Raw genomic sequence first — 26380 nt, 5'->3', positions numbered from 1 at the left:
AAATAAGCATTTTCCAAATATATGAATATTATAAGAGAAGAAAAAAGTGTGTTGTGGGAATACCTATCAGGGAAACTGAGGACTGAAAACAGAAATGAATCTCAATCACATATAAATCACATGTTTCAGAGGTTGTTATTTGAATTTCTTTTTATTATTATTTTTTAATCATTTTTTAATTTATTTTCAGCATAACAGTATTCATTGTTTTTGTACCACACCCAGTGCTCCATGCAATCCGTGCCCTCTCTAATACCCACCACCTGGTTCCCCCAACCTCTCAGCCCCCACCTCTTCAAACCCTTCAGATTGTTTTTCAGAGTCCATAGTCTCTCATGGTTCACCTCCCCTTCCAATTTCCCACAACTGCCTTCTCCTAACTCCCCATGTCCTCCATGCTATTTGTTATGCTCCACAAATAAGTGAAACCATATGATAATTGACTCTCTCTGCTTCACTTATTTCACTCAGCATAATCTCTTCTAGTCCCGTCCATGTTGATACAAAAGTTGGCTATTCATCCTTTCTGATGGAGGCATAATACTCCATAGTGTATATGGACCACATCTTCCTTATCCATTCGTCCGCTGAAGGGCATCTTGGTTCTTTCCACAGGTTGGCAACCATGGCCATTGCTGCTATAAACATTGGGGTACAGATGGCCCTTCTTTTCACTACATCTGTATCTTTGGGGTAAATACCCAGTAGTGCAATGGCAGGGTCATAGGGAAGTTCTATTTTTAATTTCTTGAGGAATCTCCACACTGTTCTCCAAAGAGGCTGCACCAACTTGCATTCCCCCCAACAGTGGATGAGGGTTCCCCTTTCTCCACATCCCCTCCAACACATGTTGTTTCCTGTCTTGCTAATTTTGGCCATTCTAAGTGGTGTAAGGTGATATCTCAATGTGGTTTTAATTTGAATCTCCCTGATGGCTAGTGATGATGAACATTTTTTCATGTGTCTGATAGCCATTTGTATGTCTTCATTGGAGAAGTGTCTGTTCTTATCTTCTGCCCATTTTTTGATATGATTATCTGTTTTGTGTGTTTTGAGTTTGAGGAGTTCTTTATAGATCCTGGATATCAATCTTTTGGCTGTACTGTCATTTGCAAATATCTTCTGAATTTCTTGATTAAGACTGTTTTCACATCATACTGAAGACAAAACCTGTTAAGCCTTGGAAATAGTGCCCTCAGAAACAAGCTGATTCCTGTGCTTCTATAATGAGACTGTCTTCTTGTTCCATACCACAGAATACCCCAAATAAAGCACAGTCCTGAAGGATCCCTCATCAGCTACCAGTTACCTTCAAATGGCCAATGTGATCTCCATCTGCTGTCTCACACTTCCCATTTTAGGCCATGGCTCCAAAGCCTTGCTAAGTATAGCTTGCTGAGCCCTATGCCAGGACCTCCTAACTCAGAATCTACAATAACTATAGGTCAAAGCAAAAATGAAAAGGGGAATCACTAATTATTTTGAACTGAATGAAAATGAAACATATTGAATTTGTGAGGTGCGGGTTAAAGCAGTAATTAGAAGGAAATGTATAGCACTACAGGACCTATATAAGAAAAAAAGACCCCAGTAACCTCAGCTTCCACCTTAAGAACCTAGAAAAATAAGAGGAAATTACAACCAATATAAGCAGAAGAAAGAAAATAATAGAGAAATATCAACAAAACAGAAAAAGAAAAACAATAATGAAAATCAATGAAACCAAAATCTCTTTCATTAAGAAAAGCATTAAGATTGATAAGCTTCCAGGGAGGAGTCAAGATGGCGGAGAAGTAGCAGGCTGAGACTACTTCGGGTAGCGGGAGATCAGCTAAATAGCTTATCTAAAGATTGCAAACACCTACAAATCCAACGGGAGATTGAAGAGAAGAAGAACAGCAATTCTAGAAACAGAAAATCAACCACTTTCTGCAAGGTAGGACTGGCGGAGAAGTGAATCCAAAGCGACGGGAAGATAGACCGCGGGGGGAGGGGCCGGCTCCCGGCGAGCGGCGGAGCAACGGAGCAAAATCAGGACTTTTAAAAGTCTGTCCCGCGGAGGGACATCGCTCCAGAGGCTTAACTGGGGTGAAGCCCAGGCGGGGTAAGCGCGGCCTCAGGTCCCGCAGGGTCGCAGAAGGATCGGGGGTGTCTCAGTGTCGCAGAGCTTACCGGTATTAGAACGGGGAAGCCGGCTGCAGAGACAGAGCCGAGGAGTGACTCTCAGCTCGGGGTTGCCTTGAACGGGTCGCAGGCTCGGTCAGCTCGGAGCGCAGCCGTAGGCCAGGGTGACGGTAGTCATTTGGCACTGTTCTCTGAGGCCGCACTGAGGAGTGGGGCCCCGGGCTCTCGGCTCCTCCGGGCCGGAGACCGGGAGGCCGCCATCTTTATTCCCGTCCTCCGGACTCTACGGAAAGCGCTCAGGGAACAAAAGCTCCCCAAAGCGAACCCGAGCGGATGACTCAGCGCGACCCCGGGTAAGGGCGGTGCAGCTCCGCCTGGGGCAAAGACGCTTGAGAATCACTACAACGGGCCCCTCCCCCAGAAGATCTACGGGAAACCCAGCCAGGACCAAGTTCACCTACCAAGGAGAACGGCGGAATAACAGAGGAGAAGAAAGCAAAGCACGGAACTCATGGCTTTCTCCCCATGATTTTTTAGCCTTGCAGTTAATTTAATTTTTTTTTCTTTTTCAATTTTTTTTTTCTTTTTCTCTTCTTCTGCTAAATTTTTTTTAACTTTTACCGTTTTCTTTTTTTAACGTTTTTTAAATAGTTTATCTAATATATATATTTTTTTTTCCTCTTTTTATATTTTTTCTTTATCGGCTTTCTTTCTTTTAATAGTTTTTTTTTTCTTTCTTTCTGAACCCCCTTTTTATCCCCTTTCTCCCCCCTCACAATTCAGGATCTCTTCTGATTTGGCTAAAGCATATTTTCCTGGGGTTGTTGCCACCCTTTTAGTATTTTACTTGCTCCTTCATAAACTCTTATCTGGACAAAATGACAAGGCGGAAAAATTCACAACAAAAAAAAGAACAAGAGGCAATACCAAAGGCTAGGGACCTAATCAATACAGACATTGGTAATATGTCAGATATAGAGTTCAGAATGATGATTCTCAAGGTTCTAGCCGGGCTTGAAAAAGGCATGGAAGATATTAAAGCAACCCTCTCGGGAGATATAAAAGCCCTCTCTGGAGAAATAAAAGAACTAAAATCGAACCAAGTTGAAATCAAAAAAGCTATTAATGAGGTGCAATCAAAAATGGAGGCTCTCACTGCTAGGATAAATGAGGCAGAAGAAAGAATTAGCGATATAGAAGACCAAATGACAGAGAATAAAGAAGCTGAGCAAAAGAGGGACAAACAGCTACTGGACCACGAGGGGAGAATTCGAGAGATAAGTGACACCATAAGACGAAACAACATTAGAATAATTGGGATTCCAGAAGAAGAGGAAACAGAGAGGGGAGCAGAAGGTATATTGGAGAGAATTATTGGAGAGAATTTCCCCAATATGGCAAAGGGAACAAGCATCAAAATCCAGGAGGTTCAGAGAACCCCCCTCAAAATCAATAAGAATAGGTCTACACCCCGTCACCTAATAGTAAAATTGACAAGTCTTAGTGACAAAGAAAAGATCCTGAAAGCAGCCCGGGAAAAGAAGTCTGTAACGTACAATGGTAAAAATATTAGATTGGCAGCAGACTTATCCACAGAGACCTGGCAGGCCAGAAAGAGCTGGCATGATATATTCAGAGTACTAAATGAGAAAAACATGCAGCCAAGAATACTATATCCAGCTAGGCTATCATTGAAAATAGACGGAGAGATTAAAAGCTTCCAGGACAAACAAAAACTGAAAGAATTTGCAAATACCAAACCAGCTCTACAGGAAATATTGAAAGGGGTCCTCTAAGCAAAGAGAGACCCTCAAAGTAGTAGATCAGAAAGAAACAGAGACAATATACAATAACAGTCACCTTACAGGCAATACAATGGCACTAAATTCATATCTCTCAATACTTACCCTGAATGTTAATGGGCTAAATGCCCCAATCAAAAGAAACAGGGTATCAGAATGGATAAAAAAACAAAAACCATCTATATGTTGCCTACAAGAAACTCATCTTACACCCGAAGACACCTCCAGGTTTAAAGTGAGGGGGTGGAAAAGAATTTACCATGCTAATGGACATCAGAAGAAAGCAGGAGTGGCAATCCTTATATCAGATCAATTAGATTTTAAGCCAAAGATTATAATAAGAGATGAGGAAGGACACTATATCATACTCAAAGGAACTGTCCAACAAGAAGATCTAACAATTTTAAATATCTATGCCCCTAACGTGGGAGCAGCCAACTATATAAACCAATTAATAACAAAATCAAAGAAACACATCGACAAGAATACAATAATAGTAGGGGATTTTAACACTCCCCTCACTGAAATGGACAGATCATCCAAGCAAAAGATCAACAAGGAAATCAAGGCCTTAAATGACACACTGGACCAGATGGACATCACAGATATATTCAGAACATTTCATCCCAAAGCAACAGAATACACATTCTTCTCTAGTGCACATGGAACATTCTCCAGAATAGATCACATTCTTGGTCCTAAATCAAGTCTCAACCGGTATCAAAAGATTGGGATCATTCCCTGCATATTTTCAGACCACAATGCTCTAAAGCTAGAACTCAATAACAAGAGGAAATTTGGAAAGAACCCAAATACATGGAGACTAAACAGCATCCTTCTAAAGAATGAATGGGTCAACCAGGAAATCAAAGAAGAATTGAAAAAATTTATGGAAACAAATGATAATGAAAACACAACGGTTCAGAATCTGTGGGACACAACAAAGGCAGTCCTGAGAGGAAAATATATAGCGGTACAAGCCTTTCTCAAGAAACAAGAAAGGTCTCAGGTACACAACCTAACCCTACACCTAAAGGAGCTGGAGAAAGAACAAGAAAGAAACCCTAAACCCAGCAGGAGAAGAGAAATCATAAAGATCAGAGCAGAAATCAATGAAATAGAAACCAAAAAAACAATAGAACAAATCAACGAAACTAGGAGCTGGTTCTTTGAAAGAATTAATAAGATTGATAAACCCCTGGCCAGACTTATCAAAAAGAAAAGAGAGAGGACCCAAATAAATAAAATCATGAATGAAAGAGGAGAGATCACAACGAACACCAAAGAAATACAGACAATTATAAGAACATACTATGAGCAACTCTACGCCAACAAATTTGACAATCTGGAAGAAATGGATGCATTCCTAGAGACATATAAACTACCACAACTGAACCAGGAAGAAATGGAAAGCCTGAACAGACCCATAACCAGTAAGGAGATTGAAACAGTCATCAAAAATCTCCAAACAAACAAAAGCCCAGGGCCAGATGGCTTCCCGGGGAATTCTACCAAACATTTAAAGAAGAACTAATTCCTATTCTCCTGAAACTGTTCCAAAAAATAGCAATAGAAGGAAAACTTCCAAACTCATTTTATGAGGCCAGCATCACCTTGATCCCAAAACCAGACAAGGATCCCAACAAAAAGAGAACTACAGACCAATATCCTTGATGAACACAGATGCAAAAATTCTCGCCAAAATACTAGCCAATAGGATTCAACAGTACGTTAAAAGGATTATTCACCACGACCAAGTGGGATTTATTCCAGGGCTGCAAGGCTGGTTCAACATCCGCAAATCAATCAATGTGATACAACACATTAATAAAAGAAAGAACAAGAACCATATGATACTCTCCATAGATGCTGAAAAAGCATTTGACAAAGTACAGCATCCCTTCCTGATCAAAACTCTTCAAAGTGTAGGGATAGACGGCACATACCTCAATATTATCAAAGCCATCTATGAAAAACCCACCGCAAATATCATTCTCAATGGAGAAAAACTGAAAGCTTTTCCGCTAAGGTCAGGAACACGGCAGGGATGTCCGTTATCACCACTGCTATTCAACATAGTACTAGAAGTCCTAGCCTCAGCAATCAGACAACAAAAGGAAATTAAAGGCATCCAAATCGGCAAAGAAGAAGTCAAACTATCACTCTTCGCAGATGATATGATACTCTATGTGGAAAACCCAAAAGACTCCACTCCAAAACTGCTAGAACTTGTCCAGGAATTCAGTAAAGTGTCAGGATATAAAATCAATGCACAGAAATCAGTTGCATTTCTCTACACCAACAACAAGACAGAAGAAAGAGAAATTAAGGAGTCCATCCCATTTACAATTGCACCCAAAACTATAAGATACCTAGGAATAAACCTAACCAAAGAGACTAAGAATCTATACTCAGAAAACTATAAAGTACTCATGAAAGAAATTGAGGAAGACACAAAGAAATGGAAAAATGTTCCATGCTCCTGGATTGGAAGAATAAATATTGTGAAAATGTCTATGCTACCTAAAGCAATCTACACATTTAATGCAATTCCTATCAAAGTACCATCCATTTTTTTCAAAGAAATGGAACAAATAATCCTAAAATTTATATGGAACCAGAAAAGACCTCGAATAGCCAAAGGAATATTGAAAAAGAAAGCCAAAGTTGGTGGCATCACAATTCCGGACTTCAAGCTCTATTACAAAGCTGTCATCATCAAGACAGCATGGTACTGGCACAAAAACAGACACATAGATCAATGGAACAGAATAGAGAGCCCAGAAATGGACCCTCAACTCTATGGTCAACTCATCTTCGACAAAGCAGGAAAGAATGTCCAATGGAACAAAGACAGCCTCTTCAATAAATGGTGTTGGGAAAATTGGACAGCCACATGCAGAAAAATGAAATTGGATCATTTCCTTACACCACACACGAAAATAGACTCAAAATGGATGAAGGATCTCAATGTGAGAAAGGAATCCATCAAAATCCTCGAGGAGAACACAGGCAGCAACCTCTTCGACCTCAGCCGCAGCAACATCTTCCTAGGAACATCACCAAAGGCAAGGGAAGCAAGGGCAAAAATGAACTTTTGGGACTTCATCAAGATCAAAAGCTTTTGCACAGCAAAGGAAACAGTTAAAAAAACCAAAAGACAACTGACAGAATGGGAGAAGATATTTGCAAATGACATATCAGATAAAGGGCTAGTGTCCAAAATCTATAAAGAACTTAGCAAACTCAACACCCAAAGAACAAAGAATCCAATCAAGAAATGGGCAGAGGACATGAACAGACATTTCTGCAAAGAAGACATCCAGATGGCCAACAGACACATGAAAAAGTGCTCCATATCACTCGGCATCAGGGAAATACAAATCAAAACCACCATGAGATATCACCTCACACCAGTCAGAATGGCTAAAATTAACAAGTCCGGAAATGACAGATGCTGGCGAGGATGCGGAGAAAGGGGAACCCTCCTACACTGTTGGTGGGAATGCAAGCTGGTGCAACCACTCTGGAAAACAGCATGGAGGTTCCTCAAAATGTTGAAAATAGAACTACCCTATGACCCTGCAATTGCACTGCTGGGTATTTACCCTAAAGATACAAACGTAGTGATCCGAAGGGGCACGTGCACCCGAATGTTTATAGCAGCAATGTCTACAATAGCCAAACTATGGAAAGAACCTAGATGTCCATCAACAGACGAATGGATAAAGAAGATGTGGTATATATACACAATGGAATACTATGCAGCCATCAAAAGAAATGAAATCTTGCCATTTGCGACGACGTGGATGGAACTAGAGGGTATCATGCTTAGCGAAATAAGTCAATCGGAGAAAGACAACTATCATATGATCTCCCTGATATGAGGGAGAGGAGATGCAACATGGGGGGTTGAGGGGGTAGGAGAAGAGTAAATGAAACAAGATGGGATTGGGAGGGAGACAAACCATAAGTGACTCTTAATTTCACAAAACAAACTGAGGGTTGATGGGGGGAGGGGGTTGGGAGAGGGGGTGGGGTTATGGATATCGGGGAGGGTATGTGCTATGGTGATGTTGTGAAGTGTGTTAACCTGGCGATTCGCAGACCTGTACCCCTGGGGATAAAAATATATGTTTATAACGCTGTAAAAAAAAAAAAGAAAGAAAGAAAGGATGAATCCCCAAGTTTTGTAGCAACATGGACGGGACTGGAAGAGATTATGCTGAGTGAAATAACTCAAGCAGAGAGAGTCAATTATCATATGGTTTCACTTATTTGTGGAGCATAACAAATAGCATGGAGGACAAGGGGAGATGGAGAGGAGAAGGGAGTTGAGGGAAATTGGAAGGGGAGGTGAACCATGAGAGACTATGGACTCTGAAAAACGATCTGAGAATTTTGAAGGGGTGGGGGGTGGGAGGTTGGGGGCACCAGGTGGTGGGTATTGTAGAGGGCACGGATTGCATGGAGCACTGGGTGTGGTGCAAAAATAATGAATACTGTTATGCTGAAAAAAATAAAAAAATTAAAAAAAAAAAAAAAAAAAAAAAAAAAAAAGATTGATAAGCTTCCAGCCAAATTGAACAGGAAAGAAACAAGAGAGAAGACACAAATTATCAATACCAGGAATGAGAGTGGTGACCTCACTACAGATGCTGCAGATATTAAAAAGATTATTAAAAAATATTATGCCAATAAATTTCACTTAGATGAGATGGAAAATCTCTTGGAAGACTTAAAACATCTTAAGTCAGCATCAAGAAAGGGTGATACATCTTCCACTCCTTCTTAAAGTGTTCCTTCCCATTACCCCCTTTTCTAAAGATATTTTTTCTGGGTGATTTTCACTAGAAGGAATGTTTACCTTCCAAATTCCACACTCTTTACCTTTGAAAGTGTGACTTCTCTTTACATTCGTATGTCTATATCTTAATACAGAACAAAAACTCACAAGAACAGCTTAAAAATAAAGGTAGGGAACAGATTTCCTGTCAATCGTGGTGGTGAAAAAGATGAAAAGGAAGAATAAGAGAAGGAAGAGGAAATCAGTTTAGAAGTAAGTCAGGGCTCTGGACATGTCTGGGAAGAAGACCTTGGAAGAAGAGAAGCTCTACTCCTATATAAACTACCCTAGGACCTCTGGTCTAAAGTTGACTTTCTCTCATCCATCCCAACTCTGCTCTAAGTGACAGACATTATAAAAAAAAAGGATACTTTGCAAGCTCATATGGCTATTGCTGAGAGTAGTAAATGAAAGTTCTCTAAGATCAGGTTCTCTCTCTTATACTTCTCTATTTGTTTACCCCCCTCCAAAATAGTTCTTACTTTACATTGAATAAAAGAATACATAAATGCGTTAATTATGTGATGCTGGGCTCATGACACCGTGATATGGTGCCACCTGCCTCAGCATTGATTCTCCGTGTAACCTCTCTCAGGAATGTCCATTTTTCCAAGAGACTTCTTTGCCTACCATTTTCCTTGGTGAAGCATTGACTGGAAGTTTTCATGGTGAAGTCTAACACCAACAATTGTGTCCTCTTCTACGTCCCCATTTCAGATATCCAGATTCTCCATCCTCCCATTCTTTAACTTTCTTAGAATTAAAAGCCCTGTATTCCCATTAGCTTCCTTAGGAGTGGAAAAGACAAACTACAATCAGATTCTGCATCAGCTACATTCCCTTTGGATCAAGTTTAACATAAAGAAAGCTTTGAGATGTGAGGGCAATAGATAAGAAGTTGTTCTGAGAATACAGCAGTCCCCCCCCCCCTTTACCCACAGTTTCAACTCTCCATGGCTTCAGCTACTTGCAGTCAACCGCATCTGGAAACAGATGAATCTCTCCCTGACACGTCATCAGAAAGTCAATAGTTGTCTAGTGCTGCATCGCAATGCCTACAGAAATCACCTCACTTCATCTATCCTGTAGGCATTTTATCATCTCACATAATCACAAAAAGAAAGGTGAATACAGCACAATAAGATATTTTGAGAAAGAGACACCACATTCACATAGCTTTTATTATGGTATATTATAATTGTTCTATTTTATTATTAGTTATGTTGCTAACCTCATACTGTGCCTAACTTATAAGTCAAATTATATCATAAGTATGTATATACAGGAAAAAAATAGAGTATATATAGGGTTTGATATTATCTGCAGTTCCAGGCATCCAACTGAGGGTCTTAGAATGTATGCCCTGTGGATAAGCAGGAACTACTGTACCTTAAGAGATAAACAATAAACATCAACTCTGAAATCCTAAACCAATGGTATAATATGGTCTTTTCCCAAATTCAGGTCTATCTTAAAGGCAAGACAGTGGAAAGGCTAACCCTCCACATGCATGTGCATCACACCCAAGGGAGTCTTATCTCATCTTAATTAAAGAAGTAATAAAGGGTATCTAACTAATTTGAACATATATGACTCAGAAGTCTCACCCCAAACTTTTCTGAACTATAAATGGTCCTGTTTCAAAGTATGAGCCAAAAAGTCTGGGACACTGAAGAGAAAATATTTCTTTAGGCCTGACAAATTGATAAAGAGCTTCATTTTGTAAGGTGTTACTAAAAAGAGAAAACAGCAAAAGGCAATTCAAAGGAAACAGAGTGAAAGGGAGGATTTAAAAGTGCAAGAAACCACTGAGAGCAAGTACTATAAAGTAGCTAAAAAACACTACGTGGAAAAATTAGAGATATTACACAAAAAAATAAGATGGGGACCAGTATAAAAGTGAAAAAGAATGGCCTACTGTCATTCTAAGAAGTAATGCTATAGGGCAGACAATAAAAGACCCTCAGTGGATTTTAAGGAGGGGAGCAAGATAATTGGAATTGTGTTTGGAAAAACTCCTGCAAACTACATGGGATTTTGGACTAGTGCAAAAGATGTTCAAGGTAAGGAGACAAATGCGGAGGTATGGCACTCCTCTAAGCAAGAGACTAGAGCACTAGTAGTCAGAATGTAGAACACAAGTCATGTTTATTAAACATTCCTAAACAAACCTTAAAAAATGAGTAACTTATGACTGAGAGTTACTATTATTCAGACTTTTCCAGGACCCAACAAAAATCCAAGTGACTGAGATGATAGGGACAGAGACAACAATGTCCAAACAAAGGAAATGGGGAAGGTAAATAGATGCCTGTGTGAAAGGCACATGATGAAGGTCTTTGTCCAGAACATACCTTAACTTCCAGCCAAATCTCCTAAAGAGGCAGCCTATCCTTCTCATTCTAGTCTTTAACTCCAGGCCCTTCCAGGTGACGCAGTGAGTATTCATGAAATAAGTGACCAGAAATCTAATCTAGAAGTCAAAAGAGTCCTGCTTTATCTCTATATCTGGCATTTAGTATTTATTAAATTACATAAGGAAGGTAGTGGTAGTGGTGGTGGTAGTGGTGGTGTAATTGTGGTGGTGGTGGTGGTGGTGGTGGTGGTGGTGGTGGTGGTGGTGGTGTGTGTGTGTGTGTGTGTGTGTGTGTGTGTGTGTGTGTTTATACCCACAAAATGTTTAAGTCACTTAAGATCAAACCCATGAAACTTACCCTGAGCATATTAACTGTCACAGACTCGGAATCGCTTCTAAAATCTAGGATAATGGCTGCATCTTTAGAAAAAATTTATAAAGTGTCCAATTCATCTGTTTAGGTTTTCAGATATATATTTTCAGATATAAAACAGATACACACATTTATCATATGCCCATACAGAAGCATGCATACAAACAGTAATAGAAAGTCTGGAGAGGGGCTCCTCAGTTGCTCAGTTGCTTAAGTATCCAACTCTTGATTTCAGCTCAGGTCTTGATCTTGGTGTTGTGGGTTCAGGCCCCTCGCTGGATTCCACACTGTGCATGGAGCCTACTTAAAAAAAATCTGGACAAATAAACACCAAGATGCTAACAGTGTTTGTCATTTTATGTGAAAGTTTGCTGGAATTTATTATATTTTTCTTTTATATTTTGAGAGTGGACAAGTTTGTTTACAGTGATCATATACTGCTTTCCCACTAAGAACGAACATCTTCCTCTTTCATTTTCTCTTTCTCCCAATCCCTGTGTCAGGGTACTACTGGGTAAGAGGCTGCTCCTCCATCCAAAATGACCAAAGACTGTACTGACTCTAGTTTATGCTCCTAGTTCTGCTGGCCACCACCTAGCTGAACATACCAGATTCTATACTGCTCACAATTCTCATCTTCTGGATTCCAGTCCAAGGAATCAGAAATGCTCTCTCCATACCCTCTCTACCAAGAAGTCTGATAACCATAGCCAGAAAATTCTGGCTGGCTCTGTGTCATGCTTTCTGCTATACTATCTACTTCTCACACTCATGTACCTCTCTTTGGGCCTGATAAACCCCCTCCTCCATGGGTGGTAGTCTCATTTCTGCTCTGTCTATTCCCACTGTACTCCTGGAGTGCCCACACCCTCTTTTTCCCATTCTGCTTCCTTCTAGAAGTGTTGTGTCTACCTTGTGAGGCTCTTAGGTAGACCTCTGGGATCATATTCATGCTAAGTACAGCTGGCAGGGGTGTAGTCTTTATTGGCCTCTCCTACGGTATTGTTTTACAAGCACTAATCCTGTCAGCTTCCCCTGCAGGGCCATTCAGAGTCTAAGGGATATGTGGTGTCCAGTTATGTGAGCTACTCAGTTTTGTTTTGTTTTTAAGATTTTATTTATTTATTTGACAGAGAGAGATCACAAGTAGACGGAGAGGCAGGCAGAGAGAGAGAGGGAAGCAGGCTCCCTGCTGAGCAGAGAGCCTGATGTGGGACTCGATCCCAGGACCCTGAGATCATGACCTGAGCCAAAGGCAGTGGCCTAACCCACTGAGCCACCCAGGCGCCCTACTCAGTTGTTTTTTTTTTTTTTTGAGCCATGTTTGCCTTAACCTTGCTTTCTGACTAGCCACATGGGCCATTGACCTTGCTCAGCTTCATGATGTTTCCTACTCTTGATTCCTGGTCTGTGGGAGACTTTCCATTTCTGACATGAGCTTCTAGTTGTTCTGAGCTGCATTTCTCCATGAAGTGTTTCTCCAGGTATCCAGTGAGTGCCTTTACTGCTAACCACACTATTTTCCAAACTAACCACTTCTGGGGAGTGACCCAAACACACTTATGTTGCTACTACTCAGGTATGGTGGGAAATGGACCCAGAACTATTGGGATTAAAGCCATCAGCAACATTAACAGGAAATTCCTATATGCAATACTAAATGAGTGAGGAAGAAAATTAAATACCTCCCCTAAAAAAATGAAAGACTCTGGAAATGTCTAACTCACTAATTCACAGGTTTCCCTAACAGACCCTCCCCCATAATATGGGATTGGGCATCAAAAGACAATTTTCTGTGACCTCATATAATTCATTGATCCCCATTAACATCAATTTCCCCACTGGTATAATAGTGATACTAATCATATTCCTTCCCAGATCAAAAGGTTGATCAGAAAATTAAGTAAGGAAAAGTCTCCACAAGCTGTGAAACTCTCAAAACAGAGTATGTTCTCTTTCATTAATGTAGGTAACTATAGTCTTTTCAAGGTTCTACTTCTAATCCTTCTCTTAAGGGCTGGTGTCCAGAAGAACAGAAATTATTTATTCTCTGTGGAGATTATTTTAAAGAAGAAAATCCAAGTATATCTCTTCCTGGGATCCAATACAGTTAGGGATTCTGAAAAGGAAATCACAGTTTTAAGCCAGATTATCCGATTGTATTGCACTCTTGTGTTTATTTTACTTTGCCATGCTTAACCCTTTCATCAATATCCCTTAGATGTGTCACTCTCATCTCAGAATGCTGTAGAGTATCAGTGCAAGCAATTAGAGATTTGGGCTAAATAGTTAAATGGGAAGCAATTATCCTCCAGCCACAACCACCTCATGGTTCTAATAATTATATAGAGAGAATTATAAAGGGAAAATAACATTTTAAAATGGGGATTGGTAGGATATGGGTCTACCCCTATCTTATAGAGATTCTCCAACCAGTTTCATGTTTAAAGAATCAGTTGTATTTCGTAACTAGGGAAGACTTTTTTTCCCTAATACTGTCTTCTAAAATGTTTATATTAAAATTTGAACTGAAAAACTTTGAGTAAAAAATGAATTTTCACTGACACCTATGGATCTGAAGTAGGGGTCGTCACATGGAAAAGACGAAGGATGCGCTGCCGGATCTCCTTTGTCTTGACTCCATAAACAATAGGGTTGAGCACAGGAGGAACAAGCAGGTAGATGTTGGCCATGATGATGGGTAGAAGGGAGTCATGCCTCTTGCCGAAACGGTGCACCATAGATAATCCAATGAAAGGTACATAAAATATGAAAACAGCACATACATGAGAGACACAAGTGCCAAATGCCTTTGCTTGGGCCTCATGTGTCAATCCCAATACAGTCTTGAGGATAAGTAGATATGACAAGGAGATGAGAAGTGAGTCTAGGCCAATGGCAGAGATGATGACAATGAGGCCATAGATGATATTGACACGGATATCAGCACAAGCCAGCTTCATGACATCTTGGTGTAGGCAGTAGGAATGGGAAAGAATGTTGGAGTGGCAGAAAGGCAGCCGTTTGATGAAGACAGGCAGGGGTGCCATTAGTGCAGTACCCCGTACCACAGCAGCCATGCCAATCTTGGTAACATGAGGCAATGTTAGCACAGTGGCATGGCGTAATGGGTGGCAAATGGCCACATAGCGGTCAAAGGCCATGGCCAGCAATACTGTGGACTCCATGCCAGATAAGGAGTGGATGGCAAACATCTGTAGCAGACAAGCATCAAATTGGATGATAGTGGAATTGAACCAGAAGATGGCCATCATTTTGGGCATAGATGAAGTGGAGATAAGGATGTCAAGGCCAGAAAGCATGCAAAGAAAAATATACATGGGCTCATGTAGGCTGTGCTCAGTCCGCACAATGTAGATAATTGTCAGGTTACCTAACACAGCAATAAGGTAGAGGGAGCACAACAGAAAGGCCAACCAGAAATGAGCTTCTTCCAAGCCTGGAAGACCTATTAAAATAAAATATGTGGCATTGGATTCATTGCTTTTGGGGTCCACCATAGTGAAGAAGCTGAGTCTCAACCAGTGCCAGGCAGGTAAAGGCTGGAATAAAAACACAAGCCATTGTCAGATCTTCCAGGTTCCCAATGCCATGTTTTTTCCCCTCTACCCTGATGTCCTGTTCTCTAGCCCAAACTCTAACTTCATTGACTATCCAAGCTCTGATTCTATTCTAAACTCAACCTAACCACCATTTGCAACTCAAGGCCCAATTCTAATTACTAATCCCACCTCTAAAGTCAATCCTGAAAACAAATGAAATACTAAGACAAGTTGCCAGAGAGCAGTTGAGTGTGAAGAAGAGCTCATGGCCAGCATCAGGAAGGACTTACACCATTCACTGGGCTCAGGTTATGTCAGGAATCTTTGTTCCATCATTGAGCTATTCCATGAGGGTTCCCTCAGACCAGACAGAGAGCAAAACTCTGGAAGCATGAGATTTAGGGCAGAGAATGAACGTTTAATTCAAACTGCTGGAGGGAGAAGGTATAAGAAGCCATATTTAACTTAGAATTTCAGGCAAAGAAGCCAAAGTCATCAGTGTCTTAGACCTTTTGTGCTGACCTCTCTGACACTACAAGGAGTTCCCTTCTTCTTAAAAATTCTCTCTTCTCCTCCTACTGCTCCTAAGCACTCTATGATCACCAGTTCTTGGTCTCCTTTCTGGATCTTCAGCCTCCTATCCTTGACCCTTAAGCATACTTTTATTTTTTTTATCATTTTTTTAAATTTATTTTCAGCATAACAGTATTCATTGTTTTTGTACCACACCCAGTGCTCCATGCAATCCGTGCCCTCTCTAATACCCACCACCTGGTTCCCCCAACCTCTCAGCCCCTCACCTCTTCAAACCCTTCAGATTGTTTTTCAGAGTCCATAGTCTCTCATGGTTCACCTCCCCTTCCAATTTCCCCCAACTGCCTTCCCCTAACTCCCCATGTCCTCCATGCTATTTGTTATGTTCCACAAATAAGTGAAACCATATGATAATTGACTCTCTCTGCTTGACTTATTTCACTCAGCATAATCTCTTCCAGTCCCGTCCATGTTGATACAAAAGTTGGCTATTCATCCTTTCTGATGGAGGCATAATACTCCATAGTGTATATGGACCACATCTTCCTTATCCATTCGTCCGTTGAAGGGCATCTTGGTTCTTTCCACAGGTTGGCAACCGTGGCCATTGCTGCTATAAACATTGGGGTACAGATGGCCCTTCTTTTCACTACATCTGTATCTTTGGGGTAAATACCCAGTAGTGTAATTGCAGGGTCATAGGGAAGTTCTATTTTTAATTTCTTTTTTTTTTTTCAGCATAACAGTATTCATTGTTTTTGTACCACACCCAGTGCTCCATGCAGTCCGTGCCCTCTCTAATACCCACCACCTGGTTCCCCCAACCTCCCACCCCCCCCCACCTCTTCAAACCCTTCAGATTGTTTTTCAGAGTCCATAGACTCTCATTGTTCACCTCCCCTTCCAATTTCCCCCAACTCCCTTCTCCTAACTCCCCATGTCCTTAAGCATACTTGTAGATAATAATGCTCTCAGAAATTTATCCTTAGTTTTCCTCTTATTCTATACCCTCTACCCTGAGCATCTTGTCCCTTTCTATAAGTCCATTTGTTATGCCTAAACTACGGATTCCAAATCTGTTTAGCAAGCTTTGAACTGTCTCTTGTGATCCAGATTCATAACTCTAAAGCCTTACTGAAAGGAATCATCTGTGTGTCTCTCAGGCACATCAAACTCGCCCTGCCCAAAAAACAAACTCTTCTGCAGGCCGTATTGTATGGTTGTTAAGACTATGAGCTTTGAAATCAATCCTGGATTCATATCCCAGTGGATAACTTCACTGGGAAAATCAGTTAACCTTCCTAAGCCTCAGTTTCCCCATCATTAAAATGAGGATAATATTTGCTGCCTAACAGAGCTCATTGTGAAGATTCAGTAAGATGATGAGTATAAAGTATTTAACACAATGCCTGACACATAGTAAATGGGCAAATAATTACATCTGTTGCTGTTGTTAACTGTTTTCCTCTAGTATGTCCTCTCTTCTGCAGGATGGCCTGAACAGCCACACAAGCTCAGAGTCTGTCTGCCATGCTTCCCGTGCCTCCTTGTTTATCTGCACAATTCCAATAATCTTCAAAGCAAATGAACTCAGCTCACTATCTATTGCTTAAAAAAAAAAAAATACCTTTCAAAGTTCTGCATTAATTCTAGAAAAAAGATCAAACTGATAGGCTGTGGCAAAAAAGTCTATCTTCCAGTGTCTGGCCCTAGGTTTCTCTCTCACCACTGCTGACCAAGACTCCTGTGCTCTAGCACATTAGAATGCATGCCATTTCATGAAGGTGGCATTGATTCCCATGCTTCTATGTCTTTTCATCTTTTTTTATTTCTCATCCCCTTCATCAAGATCTTCCCAGATCCCCCTCCTTGACTTCCCACTGAGCAAAATCTTCTTCATCTTTCACACCCTGGTTTACTATCTCTCTCCTATGTTGTTTTGCTAAGCTTCTACCCCTGGGTATAATAAAATGCTTCCTGTCCCTGCTCCCAAAGAACTTTGTTTAGGTCTCTTTTCAAGCATTTATAGTCCTGAACTATATAATTATTGCTATATTTGTTTTTCCCTGAATTATGGATTCCTGAATGGCAGGAACCCTACCATATTTGTCAATTAGTATTCAGTTAACATTTATTGAAAATGAAAGTGAGTTTTATCAAAAGAAGAATCCCTCAATACACATCTAATGAGGATAGCATGGCCAAGGAGGTAAGAAGGACTGCCAGTTGTATGAGCTACAGAGACACTGAAGAAGAATGGAAGAATGTTTAGAAGGTCAGTGCATGATAGTCTTAATTTTAGAACAAAAATCTTTAGGGTCAAACGGAAAAGGCCTTTCTTACCCAGGGATCCAGAAGGCACAAGAGAATACATGGAGAATGGGGCAGGTACAAAGCCTTGGTTCTACATAAATGCAAAGTAGGCACACAGTACAGTTTATGTCCAAGAGACAGGTGACCCAGGATCCTTCCTCTGCAGACATCAGCAAGAAGGTTCTGCTACTCCAGAAAGCCAGATATCTACACCATTCAAAAATTTCACATGAACAGACATGGTAGAATGGGGTCACAATGTGCCACTTTAGGAAACACTGGATTGGCATATTCCACCTTATTACCCCTCAGGGCCAAGTGATGTGGTAAGCAGAATTCTGGGACTAGAAACTCAAGTCCAAGTCTACATTTATTACTCAGAATAAATGTAGAAGACAGTAACAACCTTACAGTGCTCCTATAAAATTATGAGGTAAGACCTGTCAAAGGGGATTATAAAACACCTATCACTTCGTATGATGCACTTTTTAAATTTTTTCCATTAAAATGGGGAACAAGTCCCCTGAGTACATAGAAAGTTTCCCCTATTTGTCACCTAAATTGCCACTCCACCTTAGGCACACACTCATGCACGCATGCGCCCGTACAAACACACAAACACATACACACACACAGTAACAGATGATCTCCCACAATGGCAACAAAAAGAGGACACAGCTGTCCAGGAAGGGAGGCACCTCAGCAGTATAAAGTGGGTAGCTACTATTGGTGGAAAACATCAGGCTGGGACACAGAACACTCCAGCAAGAGGAAAATGAAGGAATGTTATAGGGAGCAGCCAGAAGGCACAAGCCCTGAAACATCTCAATCTCCCATAGTCCTGCCAGGAGGTGGGGAGAGGAAACCCGTGCCATCCAGCCTGAATGGGCTGTTGATAATTAAAACCATTTGCATCCACTCAGAGAGAGAACATTTGGAGCTCTAGGGGAAACGAAAGAAAGAAAGTCTTTTTTCTTTTTTCTTTCTTTCCTTCCTTCCTTCCTTATACTTTTTTTTTTTTTTTTTTTTTTGGAAAGCCTGATTACCCTAGCCCTAGGGAATAGGCCTGGGATTTTCTCAGAAAAAGTCACACTATCTCAGCAAGTCCCAGCCATGTACCTTGGAGAACTATGAAGTACATCTTGGCCCTCTCCTGAGAATGGAGGGAGCAGAAGCTGCCAGCAACACAGAGCAGAAACACACTGTGAGGCCTTCAAACCTCATTCCTTCCTCCTGGCTTCCAGACTCTGTCCCCCATTGCCAGCTAAGCTCGCATCATCAGCCCATTCTCACACTCTTCCCGGAGCTCTCCGAACTCCCTGTTTCTCGGACACCCATGGAAAGGCAGTCAGAGAAGTAGACCAGGGACTACAAGCTCTATTTCTTCTGATCCAAGAGAAGAGTAATGAGGTCATTCCCAATGCTAATTTTACTGCTTTTTATGATAACAGAAATCACTGAGTGTCTACAAAACATGGGACACTATAAAAAAATGATCTCTAACCTTAAAATAATTCTGTATGATAGGAATTCTTATGTATCTTCTCTATATTATAGCTCAGAAAACCAGGTCCCAAGGGATTAAATAATGTTTAGGGTTTAACAGATGAATGGAAAACAGGGTTTAACAGATGAATGGAAAAGCAGAAATTTAACCTGAACTAACATCAAGGCCCGTACACTTTCTACTATTCTAGGCTGCCCTTAATTGTGCTGCACCTTCTGAAAGCAATAAAATCTTCCCAAGAAGCAGGGTAGAATGGCCAGGTAAGTAGGACACCTGGCCCAGGTAGATCCTTAGAAGGCAACTCAAGAGGCAGGGAAGAGGACCCCCACCCCCGGAACAAGACTCAGGCACTCTCCTTTCAGTCCCAACTCCTCTGGTAGTAAGTTTGGGTGGGTCCCAGAGTGGAGATTAAAAAACTTTATCCTCTACCCAATACTTCCTTCTTATATGATTAGATCCTCTCATCAACCTGTCAGTCAGGAATTATTAATCCCATTTGACTGATAAGGATGTTGAGGGTTAATTAGAGCTCTCAGTGACAAATCCATATGCTTTCCAATAGGCCAAGCTACTGCCCTGCCCTCTCTCAGTCTCCTTCAGAATGGACCAATGTTTTATAAGGACTATTTTAGTGTTAATCTCCAAGAAATCCAAACTTTGAGGACCTGTGAGTCTAGAGGGCCTCTCCAGGACTCAGAACACCTGACCAACTCTCCCCACTTGTGTGCAGCAGGGAAGGGGAAATAGGAGGGAATGGAAGATGGGATTCATAGTCATTGTCATTGTCTGGGCTAAACACACAGAATGCTCCATGCTGAGAGCAGTGGGGTAGGGACCTCTGGTGCCCCTGCCAGCCTCTGTGGGAACATCTGGAAGACAATGTCCTTGGAGAGAACCCAGAATACCTGGGAGCCTCTGGCTCCTACTCCTAGGCCCGAAGAGGGAAGGCAGACTTCAGTGGTGGACAAGAACTGTAAGATTTAATCACTCACTTCATTAGAGGGGGGCACTTTCCTTAATATTACATGGGTGTGGTAGCCCCAGAATCACTTCGACCCCAAATCATCCACATCCCTTGCCCCTCTTACTTTGCCTTGATTTGATAAAGCAGATGAACCTTTGCAGAGCCTTGGCCACTCATTTTAGAATGGCCAAAATGAGAATAGAAATTGCATTCTCTCATTTTTCCAACTAAAAAACTAGAGTGAGGCTCTACTTTTAGAGCCTCACTACAGGCTGGGAGCCTCATTTTACTCACTCGAGTCAGCCTGGCCCTCCAAAATCACCCCCAAACAGAGCTCCGGGGATTCAGGTCCCTGCCCCTCCACATCCCACATAGGACCAGAGTCAGTAAAAGTCCCACAGACCTGCAAAGCTTGACCCGATAATCAGTGCCCATCAGAGCTACTCTGCTGCCTACACACAGACAAATGTGGTGCAATGAAAAAGCCTGATCTTGGACTTTGATTGATCTACTGATCTTTTTCCAGTGATTATTGATTTACTGACTGCCATGTACCAGAACCTGTGCTAAGCATTGGAGATAATGAGACATAGAGTGAACAAGGCACAGCTCAGAACTCCAGGAGTGGGGAGAAATTGAGACAAAACATGAAGCTATCACAATATGTTGTGTTAAATGTTAGCATAGGGATAAGTACACACCCCAGGAGCAAAGCAGACAATACCTTACCAAGTTGCCAGGCCCAGAGGACTTCCCTGAGGAGGTGACCTCTGAGCCAAGACTTGCAGGGTTAGTCACAGTTAACCAGACAGGATGGAGAGTACGGGGCCAGCAGCATTCAGTTAGACAGTAAAAACACTGAGTATGTTTGGCTCCATGTACCAAAACTGGAGATAAAACAGTGGATGAAACAGAAAAGATCACTACTTTCATGGAGCTCACGCATTATGAAGGAAATAACAAAAAGTAAACAAATAAGCAAGAACATGTCAGGGAAAGATAAATGCACCAAGATAAGATGGAGTAAGAGGGTAGGGGACAGGTAGGGCACCCATATTTGAGAGGGGGTCAGTGACAGCCTCTCTGAGGAGGTGACATATGAACCAAGAGCTGTGTAGGAACATGCCAACCATTCTAAGATCTAGGGAAAGAGCTGAGGAAACAAAAGGAGAAGGTCTTCTGTTCTGAGGATTCACAGAACAGAAAGAAGGTCAATGGAGCCAGAGATATAGAGAGAACAGGAGAGTTTTAGAAGATGCGGTCAGAAAGGAAGAAAGGGGCCAGCTTATGTAGTGGCTTACAGGACATGGCAAAGGGCCTTCATTTAATTCTGAGTGACTTGGGGGAACTAAACCAACAGACCGGATATAATTTGTTAAAAGTACACACTGGTGGGGTACCTGGGTGGCTCAGATGGTTAAGCAGTGTTTGCCTTTGGCTTAGGTCATGATCTCAGGGTCCTAGAATACAGCCCCTGAGCAGGGAGCTTGCTTCTCTCTCTCCCTGTGCCCCCAACCCTAGCTTGTGCTCTCTCTCACTCTGCTGTCTCTCTCTAAATAAATAAATATAAAAATCTTTAAAAAAAAAAAAGTGGTTTTAATTTGAATCTCCCTGATGGCTAGTGATGATGAACGTTTTTTCATGTGTCTGATAGCCATTTGTATGTCTTCATTGGAGAAGTGTCTGTTCATATCTTCTGCCCATTTTTTGATATGATTATCTGTTTTGTGTGTGTTGAGTTTGAGGAGTTCTTTATAGATCCTGGATATCAATCTTTCGTCTGTACCGTCATTTGCAAATATCTTCTCCCATTCCGTGGGTTGCCTCTTTGTTTTCTTGACTGTTTCCTTTGCTGTGCAGAAGCTTTTGATTTTGATGAAGTCCCAAAAGTTTATTTTGGCTTTTGTTTCCTTTGCCTTTGGAGACATATCTTGAAAGAAGTTCCTGTGGCTGATATCAAAGAGATTACTGCCTATGTTCTCTAAGATTCTGATGGATTCCTGTCTCACGTTGAGATCTTTTATCCATTTTGAATTTATCTTTGTGTACGGCGTAAGAGAATGGTCGAGTTTCATTCTTCTACATATAGCTACCCAGTTTTCCCAGCATCATTTATTGAAGAGACTGTCTTTTTTCCACTGTTTTTCCTGTTTTGTCGAAGATTAACTGACCATAGAGTTGAGGGTCCATATCTGGGCTCTCTACTCTGTCCCACTGGTCTATGTGTCTGTTTTTATGCCAGTACCATGCTGTCTTGGTGATCACAGCTTTGTAGTAAAGCTTGAAATCAGGTAACGTGATGCCCCCAGTTTTATTTTTGTTTTTCAACATTTCCTTAGTGTTTCGGGGTCTCTTCTGGTTCCATACAAATTTTTGGATTATTTGCTCCAGCTCTTTGAAGAATACTGGTGGAATTTCGATTGGAATGGCATTAAAAGTATAGATATCACCTTACACCAGTTAGAATGGCCAAAATTAGCAAGACAGGAAACAACATGTGTTGGAGGGGATATGGAGAAAGGGAAACCCTCATCCACTGTTGGGGGGAATGCAAGTTGGTGCAGCCTCTTTGGAGAACAGTGTGGAGATTCCTCAAGAAATTAAAAATAGAACTTCCCTATGACCCTGCCATTGCACTACTGGGTATTTACCCCAAAGATACAGATGTAGTAAAAAGAAGGGCCATCATGTACCCCAATGTTTATAGCAGCAATGGCCACGGTTGCCAACCTGTGGAAAGAACCAAGATGCCCTTCAACGGATGAATGGATAAGGAAGATGTGGTCCATATACACTATGGAGTATTATGCCTCCATCAGAAAGAATGAATAGCCAACTTTTGTATCAACATGGACGGGACTAGAAGAGATTATGCTGAGTGAAATAAGTCAAGCAGAGAGAGTCAATTATCATATGGTTTCACTTATTTGTGGAACATAACAAATAGCATGGAGGACAGGGGAGTTAGGAGAAGGGAGTTGGGGGGTGGTGAACAATGAGGTGAACAATGAGAGACTATGGACTCTGAAAAACAATCTAAAAGGTTTGAAGAGGTGAGGGGATGGGAGGTTGTGGGAACCGGTGGTGGGTATTAGAGAGGGCACGGATTGCATGGAGCACTGGGTGTGGTACAAAAACAATGAATACTGTTATGCTGAAAATAAATATAAAAAATGATTTAAAAAAAGTGCACACTGGCAAATTTGAAGACCTAGAGAGAGAGAATATACCTTGTTTGGAAAGCTACTAGTGGTTTAGTGGAGCTGGGGAACAGAGTGCATGGCAGAGGAAGTCACAGTGTGGTAGTAATGCACTTTTTATATGGGATGAAGACTGGATCCTGACCCCAGGCATAGATAGAGTCAGGACCAGAGCTCCAGGAGGACTGCTAAGTCCCAATATCAGCCACAGTCTGACTCCCAATACAGATGACAGAATAAGGCCTAAACCCCCAGTCAAACTGAGCTTCACCCACACTAACACCTGGGACTGTCCTGTTAACACACAAATACCAATCTAACTCTAACCCAACCCCAACCCAGTCTGTTTTCTGTCCCTTCACCTTCATTTACCAACTCCTGCCAAGCCCTAGATGGGCACCTCCAGGAAACTGATCACTAAAAATTGCTTCAAAACTACCCATAGGCAACATCTACCACTGTCCACACTTCCCTTCATCCCACACAGAAACTGCTAACACTGTCCTTTGAGTCAGGAGCCTCCTTCATGTTCCCCGGCTCCACCCCTATACTTCTGGCTCATCATAGCCTGGTTTCTCCTCCCTTAGATTTGGCAGGTCTAACGGGAATTCCCTACCTACAAGAAACCCACACATCTCTGCATACCCCCTGGTCTCCTGCACTCACCGCAATGGCCTGGAAGTAATATGTGTCTTTTTCTCCAGTCCTCTTCCCAAAGATGTCTGGCAGACTGTGCTGAAGTTCAGCATTCTCTGTCTCCACCCCCTTCTTTGGGCCTCCCTGATCAAGGTTATTTATTCTGTCTTACCTCCTCCCTCCTTCTGCTTCCCCCTCCTGGGGGGCAGATGTGTTGCCCAGAGGGTCTTTCAGCAGGTACCCCTCAGTAGCCAACTGTGCATCTGATGTCCTTCTTGGCTTCTGTGTCCTGGGAAAGTGCACCTCGGGTATGGGGAAGGAGGGACAGTGGGTAGAGAGGGTCTCTAGAGTCCTCTCCAGATGGGCCCTGTGCCAGTCAGGATTTGGCCAGTTCCCAATGTAAAGTTTGACAGGGGGATGAGTAAGGAAAGGCTAGAAGAAACTCATTTGTGTGGCTGTGGACTTTATAAGGAGCGTTTTTCCACGTTTCTTCCCAGGCTCAGTAAACTCAGCCAGAGGAAAAACAGAGTAAGCTTTTAGTGAGGTCCCACAATTAACTACCACCCCCTCTTCTTCCTGGAGCTTTCTCTATCCTCTGCCTTCTTCCTGTTCGTGGCCCCTGCTGGATCCTTGCTGAGTCTGGATCCCAATGGACCCATCCGCCTTTCCCCAAAGCTCTAGGGCTACATTTTCTTTGTCTCCCAGGCTCTGGGCCCTGTGTCTAGCTAACTCATAACATGGATCCCTGGGGACTATGCTATCTTCCACTCCCTGGCCTTGGATTCCTGAACTTCTGGCTGAAGAAGGAGGATGTGGTTTCCTTAACCCTCTCCTACCTCCAATACCCACCATAAAAGACCAATGCCAGCTGGTTTCTCTCTTAAGGGCAAAAATAGTGAGAGAACATTTTAGAGAGCTAGAGAACAATTTTAATGTAAAACTAAATGCCTTACATATTTAAATATGTTTTCCAAAGTGCATAAATAAAGCAAAGTGAATTTTAGTTGGCTTCTCCTTGTTATCTACTTACCAGTTTTACAACTCTTAAGTTTAAAATGTACAACCCAGAGCATGCTAACTCAAATTATGCAAAAATAGATCATGTCAAATCAGGCCATTCCATTTCAAACCACTTCAAAACTAGTGATGACAAGGGCTCCAGCTACCTGCAGAACCTGTAGACCATGAGTGCAGGCACTCACTGCCATCACCCTCAAGCCATCTCTGCTATTTCCCTAAGCCTCCCAAACTTAGGCTGTGTGAAGACTTCAAAAATACATACATCCAAGGGACTTTTACTTCCAGGAAAATCGGGGTAGCAAGAAGGAATATCCCCCTGAAGAAACCAAGAAATGGACTATATACATAAACAGTGTTTTGCAAGACTGGGCATCAGGCAATGAAGTACAGTGAGCCCTGAGATACAGGAAACAAATAAGGTGAAACCCTGTGGATTCTCTAGCTTCCTGCCCTAAGGAAGTTTCCATGTTGCAGTGCAGGCAAGGAGAACCCAAGCAGAGTCCAGAGGACACCCTAAGTGAAGGACATGGAGATGAAGAGTTCAGTGAAGATGAAGATGAAGAATTCAGATCAAGCCAGCTAGATCTGAAGAGAGAATATCAAAGATGAGAGATCTACACATGGAGAGAACCCCAGAGATGTAGAGGATCCTCCTTCAACTGAGGTCCTCATCAACACATGCATGTGAACAAGCTACCTAAAGCTGGGGAAAGAGCCACCTGAAAAAATGAAAGGTAACACTATCCAGTGTTCACACAGGGTCAAGGATAGTGACTGTCTCCACCAGCCAGACTGAAAAACTTCAAGATTAACAGGGCACTAAGTAGAGAATGCAGAAGGATCTTGCCTCAGTAGTGGGGAAAACGAACCTTAGACTGAGCTCTTCTCTAGTCCCACCTAACAATTCTTTTTTTTTTTTAAAGATTTTATTTATTTATTTGACAGAGAGAGATCACAAGTAGACGGAGAGGCAGGCAGAGAGAGAGGGAAGCAGGCTCCCCGCTGAGCAGAGAGCCAGATGCGGGACTCGATCCCAGTACCCTGAGATCATGACCTGAGCCGAAGGCAGTGGCTTAACCCACTGAGCCACCCAGGTGCCCCCCACCTAACAATTCTTAAAGGCAAGACCCAAATGACCTAAC

The 26380-nt window shown here is 41.9% G+C and overlaps 1 protein-coding gene across 1 annotated transcript; it reads right to left on the bottom strand.

Annotated features, from left to right (window-relative positions):
* Positions 1-14068: 14068 nt before the first annotated feature.
* Positions 14069-24540, bottom strand: LOC125079480 (olfactory receptor 51E1). The gene is made up of 2 exons (XM_047693109.1): positions 24391-24540; positions 14069-15064 (listed from the first exon to the last, which is right to left on the bottom strand). The coding sequence occupies exon 2, from the start codon at positions 15020-15022 to the stop codon at positions 14069-14071; it is 954 nt and encodes a 317-aa protein (XP_047549065.1). The 5' UTR covers positions 15023-15064; positions 24391-24540.
* Positions 24541-26380: the final 1840 nt, after the last annotated feature.

The sequence above is a fragment of the Lutra lutra genome, chromosome 10 (assembly GCF_902655055.1).
Source record: "Lutra lutra chromosome 10, mLutLut1.2, whole genome shotgun sequence".
NCBI classification, from domain to species: Eukaryota; Metazoa; Chordata; class Mammalia; order Carnivora; family Mustelidae; genus Lutra; species Lutra lutra.
The sequence above is the reverse complement of the archived record's forward strand: the minus strand, read 5'-3'. Positions and strand labels throughout refer to the sequence as shown.

What these genes read in the sequence shown, in the direction of transcription:
- LOC125079480 (XM_047693109.1), bottom strand. Translation starts at nt 15,022, where the DNA reads ATGGTGGACCCCAAAAGCAATGAATCCAATGCCACATATTTTATTTTA.